This window comes from Scylla paramamosain, chromosome 31 (assembly GCF_035594125.1).
Source record: "Scylla paramamosain isolate STU-SP2022 chromosome 31, ASM3559412v1, whole genome shotgun sequence".
NCBI lineage: Eukaryota > Metazoa > Arthropoda > Malacostraca > Decapoda > Portunidae > Scylla > Scylla paramamosain.
This window is the reverse complement of record NC_087181.1, coordinates 10,716,317-10,731,316: the sequence shown is the minus strand read 5'-3', so window position 1 is coordinate 10,731,316 and position 15,000 is coordinate 10,716,317. Positions and strand designations below refer to the sequence as shown.

Here is a 15,000-nt window from a genome sequence, read left to right as displayed (position 1 = left end):
CCTGATGGGGTCCCTCCTATTGTTCTCTGAAACTGCCCCTCCGTGCTTGCACCTTACCTAGACAAACTCTTTCAGTTTTGTCTGTCAACATCTACCTTTCCTTCTTGCTGAAAGTTTACTTACATTCAGCCTGTTCCTAAAATAGGTGACTGTTCTAATCCCTCTAACTACTGTCCTAGTGTTATAATTTCCTGCTTATAAAAAAGTTTTTGAATCTTTCCTCAACAGGAAAATTGTTACACATCTATCACTTCACAACCTTCTATCTGATCGTTAGTATGGGTTCCGTCAAGGCCGCTCTACTGGTGATTTTCTGGCTTTCTTTAGTGAGTCTTGGTTATCCTCTTTTAGAAATTTTGGTGAAACGTTTGCTGTTGCCTTAGACATATCAAAAGCAGGGAAGCAACAGAACGCCTGACTTCTGATCTCTCTAAAATTTCTGATTGAGGCAGAGCAAACTTAGTAATTTTCAATGCCTCAAAAACTCAATTCCTCCATCTATCAGCTCGAAACAACCTTCCAGACAACTATCCTCTCTTCTTCAGTGACACTCAACTATCCCCCTCCTTTACACTGAACATGCTTGGTCTGCCCTTTACTTATGATCTAAACTGGGAACTTCACATCTCATCTCTAGCTAAAACAGCTTCTACGAAGTTAGGTGTTCTGAGACGCCTCCGCCAGTTTTTCTTACCCTTCCATCAGCTAACTCTGTACAAGGGCCTTATCCGTCCATGTATGGAGTATGCTTCACATGTCTGGGGGGGTTCCATTCATACCGCTTTTCTAGACAGGGTGGAATCAAAAGCTTTTCGTCTCATCAACTCCTCTCCTCTAACTCTTCAACCCCTTTCTCATCGCCGCAATGCTGCATCGCTTTCTATCTTCTATAGCTATTTTCATGCTAACTGCTCTTCTGATCTTGCTAACTGCATTCCTCCCCTCCTCCCGCGGCCTCGCTACACAAGACTTTCTTCTTTCACTCCTATTCTGTCCACCTGTCTAATGCAAGAGTTAGCCAGTATTCTCAATCATTCATCCCTTTCTCTGGTAAACTCTGGAACTCCCTGCCTGCTTTTATATTTTCACCTTCTTATGACGTGAACTCCTTCAAGAGGGAGGTTTCAAGTCACTTATCCTTCAATTTTTGACTACTGCTTTGGCATCTCAGTGGGCCTTTTTTTTTTATTGGATTTTTTGTCCGGTGCCCCTCCTACATAAAAAAAGTTACTATTATACATTCTAGTTCATATCTGTCCATCTATCTATCTGTATCTATCTATCTATCTATCTATCTATCTATCAGTCTATCTAGAGAAACACAGACAGACAGACAGACAGGTAGAAACACACACACACACACACACACACACACACACACACACACACACACACACACACACACACACACACACACACACACACACACAGACAAAGACAGATAGGGAGAAAGACCCGATATACAGAGAGAGAGAGAGAGAGAGAGAGAGAGAGAGAGAGAGAGAGAGAGAGAGAGAGAGAGAGAGAGAAAACGTTAGGGTAAGCGCACCAAAATATCCACTACATGAGGCGGCATAAGAGGGGCGGGCAGGGCGGCGGGTCACGTCTTGCTGGAGTGTGGAGGGCGCGGTCAGCGATTCAAGTCTTTTTGGCTCTTCTTACCCCAAGGTCGTCGCGGCGTCACCATACAACATCAAAGCCTCACTCCCGCTATACAGTTCACTAGCTACTCTCTCTCTCTCTCTCTCTCTCTCTCTCTCTCTCTCTCTCTCTCTCTCTCTCTCTCTCTCTCTCTCTTTCCTCCTTTTCTCCTTTTCATTTTCTTTTTTTTTATATAGTTCAGTTGTTACTCTCCTGTTTCTTCTTTTCTCTTTTTCCTTTTTTTATACAGTTCACTTGTTTCTTTCCTATTTCTCTCTCCTTCTCTTTTTCCTTCTTTATACAGTTCAGTTGTAAATCAGACATTATTTTTATCTCTTTCCTTTCCTCTCTCTCTCTCTCTCTCTCTCTCTCTCTCTCTCTCTCTCTCTCTCTCTCTCTCTCTCTCTCTCTCTCTCTCGGTTGGTGAATAAAGTTGTTTTTTTACATTCATTTCTTCTCTTTCACAATTTTTTTCTCGTTTTACAGTTTAGTAGCCATTTTGCTCCTATTTCTTCTCTTCTTTTCTCTTTTTCTCTCTCTTTTTTTCTCTCTTTTCGTTATAAAATGTTGGTAATCTGCGTCTATTCCTTCTCTTTCTCTTTCTTTTTCTTTCTTTCGTTTATATTATGTTGCTAATCTGCGTTTATTTTTTTCTCTCTTTTTCTTTCTCTCTCTTTTTCTCTCTCTCTTGCTGTATACAGTTACTTCTCTGCCTCCGTTTCTCTTTCTCCTGTTCTCTTTCTCCTTTTTTTCTCTCTCGCTCGTTATATACAGTTACTTCTTCGGCCCCTCCCCCTTCTCTCTCTCTCTCTCTCTCTCTCTCTCTCTCTCTCTCTCTCTCTCTCTCTCTCTCTCTCTCTCTCTCTCTCTCTCTCACTCTTTTCCTTTCCCTCGTCAGCTTCAAAGATTCAAAGGAAAAGAAGAAAGAGAGGAAAAAAATAACAGCTATATTTTTTTCTTATTTTGGAGGGGTAAAAAATTTTGTAAGGGATAAAATATGATGACAGGTAGAAAATATATCGCTTTTTTCCTTTCTTAATCTTTTTTTTTCTTTTCTTCTGCTCTTTTTTAGGTGTGAGAAACTTTCGAATCAGATTACGAACGAAAGAAAACGGCAGGGCGCTTTTATTTCTTTTCTTCCTTTTCTTTTCCTTTTCTTTATAATTTTTTTCAACTTTTTTTTGGCCAAGAATTATATATGGAAGGTTTTTTGAAGATTTTTTTAGTATATGGCAAAAATTTTAAAAGATTAGATCAAGGAAACGCCGCCCAGAGAGAGAGAGAGAGAGAGAGAGAGAGAGAGAGAGAGAGAGAGAGAGAGAGAGAGAGAGAGAGAGAGAGAGATTGGCGAAACGAGACGAAAGCAAGATACGATGATCTGGAAATATGATAATGGATGATGGAATGATGAGAAAATAATAAGAAAACAGCCTTGAACGAGAGAGAGAGAGAGAGAGAGAGAGAGAGAGAGAGAGAGAGAGAGAGAGAGAGAGAGAGAGAGAGAGAGAAAGATGATCCATATTTATGTCACTTACTCTGCCAATCCTGCTGTCAAGGAGAGAAAGAGAGAGAGAGAGAGGAGAAAAAGAGAAGGACCCTGTGTCTCCTTAAGCCCCTCCTACTCCTCCTCCTCCTCCTCCTCCTTCTCCTCCTCCTCCTCAGTGCCACTTGACGCCTCTCCTCTGTGGCACTGTCATTTGTCTTCATAGTTGGCATCATGTGGTGGTGATGGTGGTGGTAGTGGTGGTAGTGATAGTGGTGGTAGTGGTGGTCGTGATGATGGTGGTAGTGGTTGTGGTGGTTGTGATATGTTAATGGTGTATGTATAGTGTTATGAGTGTGTGTGTGTGTGTGTGTGTGTGTGTTTGTGTGATAGTAGTAGTAGTAGTAGTAGTAATAGTAGTAGTAGTAAAAATAGTAGTAGTAGTTGTTGTAGTAAAAACAGCAGCAGTATTAGTAGTGGTGGTAGTAATAGTAATAGTAGCAATCGTAGTAGCAGTAGTAGCAGTAGTAGTAGTTGTAGTAGTAGTAGTAGTAGTAGTAGTAGAAGTCGTCATCATCAATAATAGTAAACGTGTGTGTGTGTGTGTGTGTGTGTGTGTGTGTGTGATCATGTTTTCATTAGATTTACACAATTAATGAGGCGTGAGTTGATTGGTGGATCGACGCGCCATGGTGACAGTTTGAGCCAATCAGGGAGCAGGAGGGAGGGAGTGGCAGCCAATGGAGGAGGAGTATTGAATTTAAGCCCACCAATGAGATCACTCCATTTTATCTTTTATTTTATTTATTTTTCGTGTTTACTTTATTTTATTTGCCTCTGCTTCTCGTAATTGTCTGTCTGTCTGTGTGTATGGGTATCTAAGTATTATTCTCTCTCTCTCTCTCTCTCTCTCTCTCTCTCTCTCTCTCTCTCTCTCTCTCTCTCTCTCTCTCTCTCTCTCTCCTCGTTACTCATTCTCTCTCAAGCAAAATGTCATCTCTCTTGTATTCCCTTGGATGTTAAATTGAGAGAGAGAGAGAGAGAGAGAGAGAGAGAGAGAGAGAGAGAGAGAGAGAGAGAGAGAGAGAGAGAGAAGGAGAGAGACCTACCTACCTACCCTCGCTTTCCCTTCTCTCCGTCCATCCCTCCCTTCCTCCTTCCCTTCCTTTCCTTCTCTCCCTTTCCTTCCTCTTTTCTATCCCTCCTTTCTCTCCATTCTCTTCCTCCCTTCTCTCCATCTCTCCCATCCCACCTTCCCTTCTTTTCCTCTTTTCTCTCCATCTTCTCCCCTTTTCTCTTAATTCTCTTTCTCTTTTCTATCCCTTCTCTTCCCTTCCCTCCCTCCCTTCTCTCCCTTCCCTCCCGCCTTTCTCTCCTTTCCTCCAGCGCGGCAGAGATAATTGGAGACAACTGTGACTCACCTCCGCTTCTGATTTTTTTTTATGTACTTTGAAAATTGACTTCACTGTGTGGCCTTTTGTATGTCTGTCTGTCTGTCTGTTTCTCTGTCCGTCTGTCTGTCTGTCTATCTAGTATCTATCTATCTAACAATCGGTCCGTCTTCTTGTTTGTCTATATATGTATCTATCTATTGGTCTCTCTATCTGTCTGTTTGTCTGTCTATCTATCTATCTGTCTGTCTGTCTGTCTGTCTGTCTGTCTGTTTGTCTGTCTGTCTGTTTGTCAGTATGCCTATTTGTCTGTTTGTCTATCTATTTATTTCTTTATTTATCTATCTATCTATCTATCTATCTATCTATCTATCTATCTATAAGGCGTGTTTTGTGTGAGTATGTGTCGTTTATAATTCTCTCTCTCTCTCTCTCTCTCTCTCTCTCTCTCTCTCTCTCTCTCTCTCTCTCTCTCTCTCTCTCTCTCTCTCTCTCTCTCTCTCTCTCTCTCTCTCTCTCTCTCTCTCATTCACACTCTTATTTACCGATCATTACTACTGTACAATACCATCCCTCCCTGTCCCTCTCCCTCTCCCTTTCTCCCTCCCTCCCTCTCACCTGGTGGAGGTAATAATGCTGGAGGGAGGCAGGTAGGGCAGGTAGGAATAGCCAGGTACCCCTACAACAGAAGCGCCGCCTCCTCCTCCTCTTCCTCCTCCTCCTGCTCCTCCTACTCCTCCCCACACTAATCACCTCTCTTTTTAAATCGCCGGAAAGAGCTTGTGAGAGAGAGAGAGAGAGAGAGAGAGAGAGAGAGAGAGAGAGAGAGAGAGAGAGAGAGAGAGAGGCGGCTTCTGTGATGAACCATAAAAGCGACAGACACGCACACTCTTCCTCTTCCTCCTCCTCCTCCTCCTCCTCCTCCTCCTCCTCCCCATAACTCAGGTGTGTGGTTCGCTTTTCCATTTTTTCCCCTTTTTTTTCATTTTTTTCCTGTTTCCCTACTTCCGTTTTTTCCTTTTTTTTTTTCTTTTGTTGTTCCGTCCTTCGTTCGCTCGTTCGTTCGTTTGTCTCGTGTCTTCCTCTCTCTTTCCTTTTTCTCCTTCTCTGCCTCTCTATTTTTCAATTTGTCTGTCTGTTTTTGCTTTTTCTTTCCTCTCTTTCCTTTATTTTGTTTTTTTGTTTCTGTTTCTCTTTTTTTCTTTTTTTTTTACATGGAAATAAATAAAATGTATAGTTTATTCATTCTTCTCCCTTCTCATTCTTCTTTTTTTCTTCCTTCTTCTTTCCCTCTTCTTCTTCCATCCTTTATCTATCACTCATTTTCCCCCTTCCGCGTTCTCTTCCTTCTGCTCCACCTCTTATCAAAAGGACCTACAAATCTGCTGCTGCTGTTTGTTTGTCATATCTCAGTAAATCTATTTAATCCTTTGTAATTCTTCTCCGTTTTTTGTATCGGAATATCTTGGTTGTTTATTTCTTATCTCTTATCATCAGTTTTCTTTGTTTATTATTTCTTTTTATGGCTCACTTTTGTATTTTCGGGTCCTGTGTTTTATAAATATTTAATTGATTTTTGTTTATTTTTCTTCCTCTGTTCATTTAATTATTCTTTTTATTTGTTTATTCATGTGTTCAATTATTTCTTCGTGTGTGTGTGTGTGTGTGTTCCCACGGGTGCGGTTATTCTGTTTAGCTAATGTTGTTACAATAATAGCAGTAGTAGTTGTTGTTGTTATTGTTGTTGTTGCTGGTATTGTTGTTCCTATTGTAATGACCCTAATAACAATATTATTATTATCATTATAATAATAATGATAATAATAATAACAATAATAATAATAATAATAATAATAATAATAATAATAATAATAATAATAATAATAATAATAATAATAATAATAATAATAATAATTATTATTATTATTATTATTATTATTATTATCATTATTATTATTATTATTATTATTATTATTAGTAGTAGTAGTAGTAGTAGTAGTAGTGGCAGTGGCAGTGGCAGTAGCAGCAGCAACAACAGCAGTAGTAGTAGAAGTAGTAGTTGTTGTTTTTGTTGTTATTCTTGGTGTTGTTGTTGCTGTTATAGTGGTCATAATATCAAAAGCAGCAGTAATAGTAGTAGTAGTAGTAGTAGTAGTAGTAGTAGTAGTAGTAGTAGTAGTAGTAGTAGTAATAGTAGTAGTAGTAGTAGTGGCAACAGCAACAGCAGTAGTAGTAGTAGTTGTTGTTGTTGTTCTTGGAGCTATTACTATTGTAGTTGTCATAATATCAACAGTGGTAGTAGTAGTAGTAGTAGTAGTAGTAGTAGTAGTAGTAGAAGTAGTAGTAGGAGTAGTAGTAGTAGTAGTAGTAGTAGTAGTAGTAGTAGTAGCAGTAGCAGTAGTAGTAGTAGTAGCAACAGTAGTAGTTAGTGTTAGTAGTAGTAGTAGTAGTAGTAGTAGTAGTGTTAGTAGTAGTAACAACAGTAGAAGTAGTGGTAGTAGTAGTGCCAGTTATCACCATCATCACCACACTTGTTACCAGTCGTACACGTGTTGATGTTATCTTCACAGGATGGGCAGGTGTGCTTTGTGTGTGTGTGTGTGGGTGTGTGTAATGTCAGGTGTGAGTTGAGGAACACACCTGTGCTGCCCTCACCTTTGTTTTGCAGGAGGAGGAGGAGGAGGAAGAGGAGGAGGAGGAGGACGACAACGACGAGGAGGAAAAGGAGGGCGAGAAGGTAGTGGTGGTGATGATGGTGATGATGGATGAGGTCAAGAGAGAGAGAGAGAGAGAGAGAGAGAGAGAGAGAGAGAGAGAGAGAGAGAGAGAGAGAGAGAGAGAGAGAGAGAGTCATTAAAGGACTGAGTGAGTTTGCACATGACAGGAAAGATAAGAGAGGCTTCCTAATAATAGAGGCCATAAAAACGATAATAAGAAGCAAAGATAAGAGAAAATAATAAAAAAAGAGATAAGAGGGAAGAGAGAAAAGTCACTACACCTACACAGTAATAGTAGTAGTAGTAGTAGTAGTAGTAGTAGTAGTAGAAATAATAGTAATAGTAGTAGTAAGTCATTTGTAAAGTACACATTACAGTACTCTATATGACCTTCCACCTCATCCTCTTCCTACTCTTCTTCCTCCTCCTCCTCCTGTCCACCACCACCACCACCGCCGCCACCTCCTCCTTCTCCTTCTCGAAGTGTCAAGTAACCTCCCACAGGCCTAACGGAGGAGGGGGAGGAAAGGAGGAGGAGGAAAGAAGAGATGGAGGAAAGGAGAGGAGAGAAAACTTCTTCCCTATCTCCCTTCTCTCTCTACCTCGTTAGTTCTAGTTGCTGTTTGTTTGTTTGTTTTATTTTATTACTACTACTACTACTACTACTACTACTACTACTACTACTACTACTACTACTACTACTACTCCTCTAATCTTTCCTGCTGTTCCTTCATTTCGTTGTCATTTTCCTTCTCCCTCCTCTTTCATCTTGTCTTCTATTATATCTTTCTCCTCCTCCTATTTTTTTTCTTCTCTCTCCTCCTCCTCCTCCTCCTATTTTTTTCTTCTCTCTCCTCCTCCTCCTCCTTTTCTATACTTTCCTACTGCTTCTTCGTTTCGTATTTATCATCCTTCTCCTCCTCCTCCTCCTCCTCCGATATATTCTTTACTTTTATCTCCTCCTCCCTCTCCTCTTTCTTCTCCTTCTCCTCCTCCTCCTCCTCCTCTCTCCGTACCTGATCTAGTTGTCCTCGTCCTCGTCTTCCGCAACTCAAGGACACACACACACACACACACACACACACACACACACACACACACACACACACACACACACACACACACACACACATGAGAGGACAAACACAACTGACGTAAAACAACTTTAATTAATAAAAAACTGTACTTACATACGTACATACATACACTGAGGTGGTTTTTATTATACATACATAGATACATACACATATAAACACACACACACACACACAGTGACACCCGTACTATTTACAGAGAGAGAGAGAGAGAGAGAGAGAGAGAGAGAGAGAGAGAGAGAGAGAGAGAGAGAGAGAGAGAGAGAGAGAGAGAGAGAGAGAGAGAGAGAGAGAGTGTCTAATATTTATAACCAATATGGCCACTTTTATCACGTAACATAGAGGTCAGTATCGTGTAATAATAATAATAATAATAATAATAATAATAATAATAATAATAATAATAATAATAATAATAATAATAACAATAATAATAATAACTTACATATGAGGGAAAAAAATAATGGTTTACCATTTATCGTAAACGTTACAGTTTGAAATTAGATAAATTTAATTAATAAACATAAAATCCAATTGAAAAAAAAAAAAAAACACGAAAAAAATCATCAATAATTCCTCACTTAAGTAAAAAAAAAAAGATAAAAAACAGACATAAGGAAATAAAATAGACCAAAAAGTAAAATGTAAAACACCTGAAAAAAATAAAAATAATAAAAATAAGTAAATATAATAACAGTACCAACAAAATCGCTGCTAAATAAATGGTTTAAGTAACGGCATTTGTACATTGAAGTGTTTTAAGTGTTTGCACATAAAGTAACTGCCGAAATTCAAACACTACACACTTATATTACTACTACAAGTGTTTTTCGAAGGACAGGTAACTTGTACATAGTAACTCGTCAATCCAACTTTCCTTGCCAACCTCTGATGATAAAAACGACCACCTGTGAAACAATTAAGACTGAAAACATGACAACATTATCAAAACTCAGTCAAATTTTTACTTTTAACGAGAATTTTGGCATTTATTTCGCTTTCCTTTGCCTTTCTTTTCTTTTCGTGTCTTTTTTTAACTTCAAACTTTTATGAGACTTTTTTCTTTCTTCATTCATTTTTACGGACATGAAAGTATTCTTCCTTCATATTTTTCTGTGTTTTTCGAGACAATAATCAAAATCAATATTATTCTTGCTGTGTACGCTAATTACTTTCTTAGTTTACTTGTATGTGCATCAAAATGTTCTTCTTTTCACATTATAAGGACAGTTTTTCTATAAATTTGTCTATATTTCTGAAAGACATATAAAAGTCAATATTCTTTTTACCTGTGTACAATAATTACTTCCTTTCCTTTACCTGCATCTACACCAAAATTTATTCACTTCACTTTTCACAGTAACAAGGAAACGATACAATTAATGCATTCTATAAACTGTTTGTCTATTATCTACATTTTCTTCACAATCACAAAATATTTTCACCTGTGTAAGTACATACAATGAGTTTTTTTTTTACCTATAGAACTAAGACTGTATACTCTTCTACGTAAACCTGTAAGTACATTAATCTTAGTCATCTAACCTGTACATTGCAAGGGTAACTTTTATATACCTGAAAATGTGTGTGTGTGTGTGTGTGTGTGTGTGTGTGTGTGTGTGTGTGTGTGTGTGTGTGTGTGTGTGTGTGTGTGTGTTGATTTTTATTTTTCTCTCACACACTCTGCCAGACAAGCACCTGGTATTGTTTTGTCTCCTCCCCCAACCCCGTCACCCACACACACACACACACACCTGTATTTTCTGCGCACACTTGTTGCCTCATTCTCCTCACTCTTCTTGTTTCTACGTGTCACAAAAAAATAATAAATGAAAAACCAAAAGGAAAAAAAAAGTTGATATATGAGTGTGGGATGAAACACACACACACACACACACACACACACACACACACACACACACACACACACACACACACACACACACACAAGAAGCAAAATATCTTGTCATAATCGAGTAAATAAAATTTTCAAAAGGAACGAATGAATCTGAACTCTTGACTGGGCGAATTTTGAAAACCCGAGCGAATAATTTTGGAAAGCTTGTATAAACACTTCGGGCTTATCACTTCTTATCGCTCATTCCCTCTTAATTATTGGATCACACGCCCTTTATTATTAACGACCGTTGAGTTATTTAGCTTCTCTCTCTCTCTCTCTCTCTCTCTCTCTCTCTCTCTCTCTCTCTCTCTCTCTCTCTCTCTCTCTCTCTCTCTCTCTCTCTCTCTCTCGATGCAGAAACTTTCGCTCATAATTCACTTAAATGTCTTACCATAAATAAATAAATAGATAAATAAATAAATAAATAAATAAATAAATAAATTAATTAATTAATAAAACGAGTGTATGATTTATAAACTTATTTAACTTTCATTAAAATTCCTGTGAAAAAATGTTCTTTAATAATAATAATAATAATAATAATAATAATAATAATAATAATAATAATAATAATAATAATAAAAATAATGCATAAAAGTATACATTTTCTCGTATAACACGTGTGAAGTCTATGTATCTTGTATGTCTATACATTTAACACAATACATTAATAGCAATACCATTTATGTATCATGTATAAGCTAACAATCCTTTCCTAAGTACGTATTAAAAAAAATAATAATAATAATTCACGTAAGTTTATTAATCTAACGTATAAATGCAAAAATATTACCTAGTATTTTCCTAGATCCCTGTATAGCACTGTCTTGATTCAAACTCAGTATGTGTATAAGGGCGGAAATGAAGGCACAGGTGAGGAACATTGAGCCTTACGTGCGTCTCAATGGCGGCGCGGTTAAGGAGACCAATTTATCAGGTTAGCTCAATAATAATTACTCCTTCTTGTGCTTGGTTACCTAATTAGAGTGTGTAATGGGATACTTCATTTTGCGTGTGTGTGTGTGTGTGTGTGTGTGTGTGTGTGTGTGTGTGTGTGTGTGTGTGTGTGTGTGTGTGTGTGTGTGTGTGTGTGTGGTTAGTCAGGATATCTTCACCTTAATAATTCTTTGTCCATTTTTCTTCTTCTCTATTATCTTGTGTATTTTCGTCTTTTTTTCTATCATCATTTGTCTAGTTTCATCTTTTCTGTCAGTCTGTTTGTTTATTATCTTCTCTTTCTCTCAGTTTATCATTGTCCATTACTTTATCATAACCTTTCTTGACTCCTATATTCGTCCACTTCTTTCTCTCAATCAATTTATCTTTATTCTAACCTTTTTCTTCTCGTTATCAATCTTCTATAACCTTTCTTTACTCTAATCCACCTGTTTATAGCTCTGTTTTATATCCCTCTGTTTAGCTGTCTACTCTATGCATCTGTCAGTCTGCCAGTGTATTAGTCAGCCATCAGTCTTAATTACCCACATGTCTTGGTTACACACTCGCCTTCACCTCCTCAAATATCCACTTAAAGCTTGCCACTGTACTTCCTTCCAGCACTCCTCATTAACTCCCATTTTTTCACCCTTCTCCCAACAGTTTGTGGTCTGTGGTGAGTTAGGAGAGAGAGAGAGAGAGGGGGATGGGTGAAGGAGGGAGGAAGGGAAGGTGAGGGAAAAAGAAACATGGTGGGAGAGAAAGAGAAGGGAACGATGGAGGGAGGGAAGGAGGTTTTTTGAGTTATTGAAGGGAGGGAGGGAGGGAAGGATGGAAGGAAAGAGGGAGGGAAGGAAGAAAAAATGTGTAGGGTATAGTCTCTCTCTCTCTCTCTCTCTCTCTCTCTCTCTCTCTCTCTCTCTCTCTCTCTCTCTCTCTCTCTCTCTCTCTCTCTCTCTCACACACACACACACACACACACACACACAGATGAAGGTTGATGATGACGGTGATGATAATAATAATAATAATAATAATAATAATAATAATAATAATAATAATAATAATAATAATGATAATAATGATGATAATAATAATAATAATAATAATAATAATAATAATAATAATAATAATAATAAATTCTCAGCTTTTCTTATATAAAAAACTTTTATTTGAAATTGATATTCCTTAGTTTCTGTTTTTATTCCCTTAACACTTTCAGGCTATACTTTATTTTCTAATGTATTTTTGTTTTAATTCTATCTTACTTTCTTTACGACAATTTCATTCTTATCTGTAATCCTTACTTTATGGACAAAGGCACATTTTTCTTAGGATTTGTTTCTTTTCTTCATCCTTCATTAACAAAAGACGTTTATCTCTTTCCGTTTGCTATTCCACTCGTATCTATCATATTTTTCATTTTTCGTTAAATTTTCCATTTTTCATATTTCGTACACAATAAAATACTAAAATGAACTTCTTTCCTCAATTTTCTTCTCTTTCACCACTTCTAGTACCTTCACTTACTCCCTACTTCAATTTTCACTTTGAGCTCCGAAACTCTTCCTTATTTTCTTTCCTTTCACTTCTAAGAAAAGAACCAACACACGCTTCTCTGACACAAACTTCACTTACTCACTAAACTTAAACTTAGAGCACCAGTATAGAACGATACGAGGCTTCACGAGGCTTCAACAAATATATATACAAAGTGAAGCCGTTCATTTCGAAGCCTCAGTGTGTTTCCTTTGGTTTCACTACGTCAGAAGCAATTTTTTGGCATTCCTCTGACCTGAGGCACTTGCGGTCACTAATAGCGTTCCTTTAGCACCTTCTACAGCGTCCCTGAGTCCCTAATACGCCCCTGGGTCCTTGGCACGGGGAAGTATTAGGACGAAGTCTATATGGCAGTTTTAAAATTAGAGTTATTTTCTGTTTGTTTCTTAGGATATTCAAGTTCTTGTTTCTCTCTCTCCTCTTGGTCAATTTAGGTACTTCCTCTTTGTTTCTTGGGGTTCCTCAGCGCTTTTCTCTCTCTAATAATTTCACTGACACGGTTGAATATTCTGAACTCAGTTGTAAATTCTGCATGGACACAGATACAGAAGGAATAGCAAGGAATACAGACAGCAATAGAAAGACCTTCTGGCCCCAGCTAGGTTGTTGAAAGAAGAGATATTATTATAGAAGAGAATCACTAAATCTTTTTTCTTGGCCGCAGAATTATTTCGGAAAGTCGAGCAAAAATGATGGTCGAGATGGTTGTAAAAGTAGGAAAAGTAGGAAAAATTGTATAGGAGTAAAAGAATATTTTTTTCCTATATTTTCATTAAGAGGCTGGAGGAAATGTCCAAAAGTAAGAAAAGTAGGAATTTAATAGTAAAAGATTAATGTTTTCCTGGAACTTTTAAGACTACAGCATAAGTAAGTGTCCAGAATGTAGTAAAAAAAGTAGGAAAAGTGGGAAAAAATTTTGTCTAGAAGTAAAATTATTAATCTTTTTCCTTCTCACTTTTCCTCACGTTGTAAAAGTAAGTGAACACAAAATTAAAAAGAATGAAAAGATTGTGCAACAGTGAAGGAATTAGCATTTTCCTTATTATTATTATTTTTTTTTTCTAGGCCAGTGCAGAATGGAGGAGAGAGAGGGACATCCCGCAGACCTCGAGGACAAGGTACTGTGCTGGGCATTTGTTGCTTCTTGCTCTTACTGTTACGAGTTTTGAACTGTTAAGAAGTGACGGTGTTTTCTTGTGTTTTTCCTTTTATTTTGGTGATCATTCTCTCTCTCTCTCTCTCTCTCTCTCTCTCTCTCTCTCTCTCTCTCTCACACACACACACACACACACACACACACACACACACACACACACACACATACACACAGAAAGCTAACATCATATTCACACTTTCACCAAAACACCCACACCGTCACATTTCCCGTCACACTTGCGTCTCGGAGCCACACTTATGCCTTGCGTCACGCGGGTAGTGCTGGTGGTGGTGGTGGTGATGCTGATGGTGGTGGTGCTGGTGCTTGGATCCCGCCTGGTACCTTGGAAAACCGTGTACCTCTGGAATACCACTCATACCACCCTGATCCTGATACAGTAGATGGTGGTGGTGGTGCGGGACGTGGTAGGCTGGCGCGGTGTGGTGTGGGTGCTTGTGTGGGGCGCCTGAAGTAGTGAAGTGTGTCTGGTTGTGCTGGTTCAGGTGCGAGGCTTGGAGGTAAGGCGGTAGCGGCTGCTTCTTGGATGTAAACCGCCGGAGAAACTGCTTCCAGGAATCCAGCACTCGGCCGTTCACCAGAAACAGGCCGCCCATGATGCCCACAGCCACGGACATGAAGATTTTGAGCATGAAGATCTCCATGTTGGGTCTCACGGTGGAGTCGTGAAGCCACTGTTCCCGCTCCACGTACTCGTAGAAAGTTGCGCCGACCTGAGGGATGATATGTGTGCTTGGGTTAGTTCACACGTGGAGATGCTGGTGTGTTGGTGTAAGGTGTCAGTTAGTGGCTGGTGATGAAAATTGGTGATTCATTTTGTTCGGAGAAAAAATTGCTCCTAACTGAAGAATGAAAGGTGCCTTTGTATTAATTAATACTTACACAGGTGTTAAAGTTTATAAAATTCTTACATTATGTTATCTATACATGAAAAGTGATAAAAGACCCATAAAAGTGATAAAGATCTATATTATGATAGATATGCACTTTAATCCCACTCCAAGAAAAAAATAAATGGAAAAAGCTAAGCCGTCTGATAGGATTACACGAGGAAGACAATAAAACGCTACCTCTCCCACTGAAAATCCACCTGTAGAAGTGAAC

General features: G+C 38.4%; 1 protein-coding gene and 1 long non-coding RNA gene across 3 annotated transcripts in view; one reads left to right on the top strand and one right to left on the bottom strand.

Annotated features, from left to right (window-relative positions):
* Window positions 1-15,000, top strand: part of LOC135116470 (uncharacterized) — an 89,696-nt gene that overhangs the window by 25,056 nt on the left and 49,640 nt on the right. The window contains exon 2 of one of the 2 annotated variants that reach the window (XR_010276353.1): window positions 13,788-13,840. This is a non-coding gene — a long non-coding RNA (uncharacterized LOC135116470). Of the gene's footprint in view, window positions 1-13,787; window positions 14,030-15,000 lie in introns of those variants that run through there. The other variant, XR_010276351.1, reaches the window with a different exon arrangement.
* LOC135116469 (frizzled-4-like) overlaps window positions 8,383-15,000 on the bottom strand; it is a 30,517-nt gene continuing 23,899 nt past the window's right edge. The window contains exon 4 of the mRNA XM_064033948.1: window positions 8,383-14,609. Within this exon, the coding sequence (XP_063890018.1) occupies window positions 14,109-14,609 (501 nt within the window). The 3' untranslated portion in view covers window positions 8,383-14,108. The remainder of the gene's footprint in view (window positions 14,610-15,000) is intronic.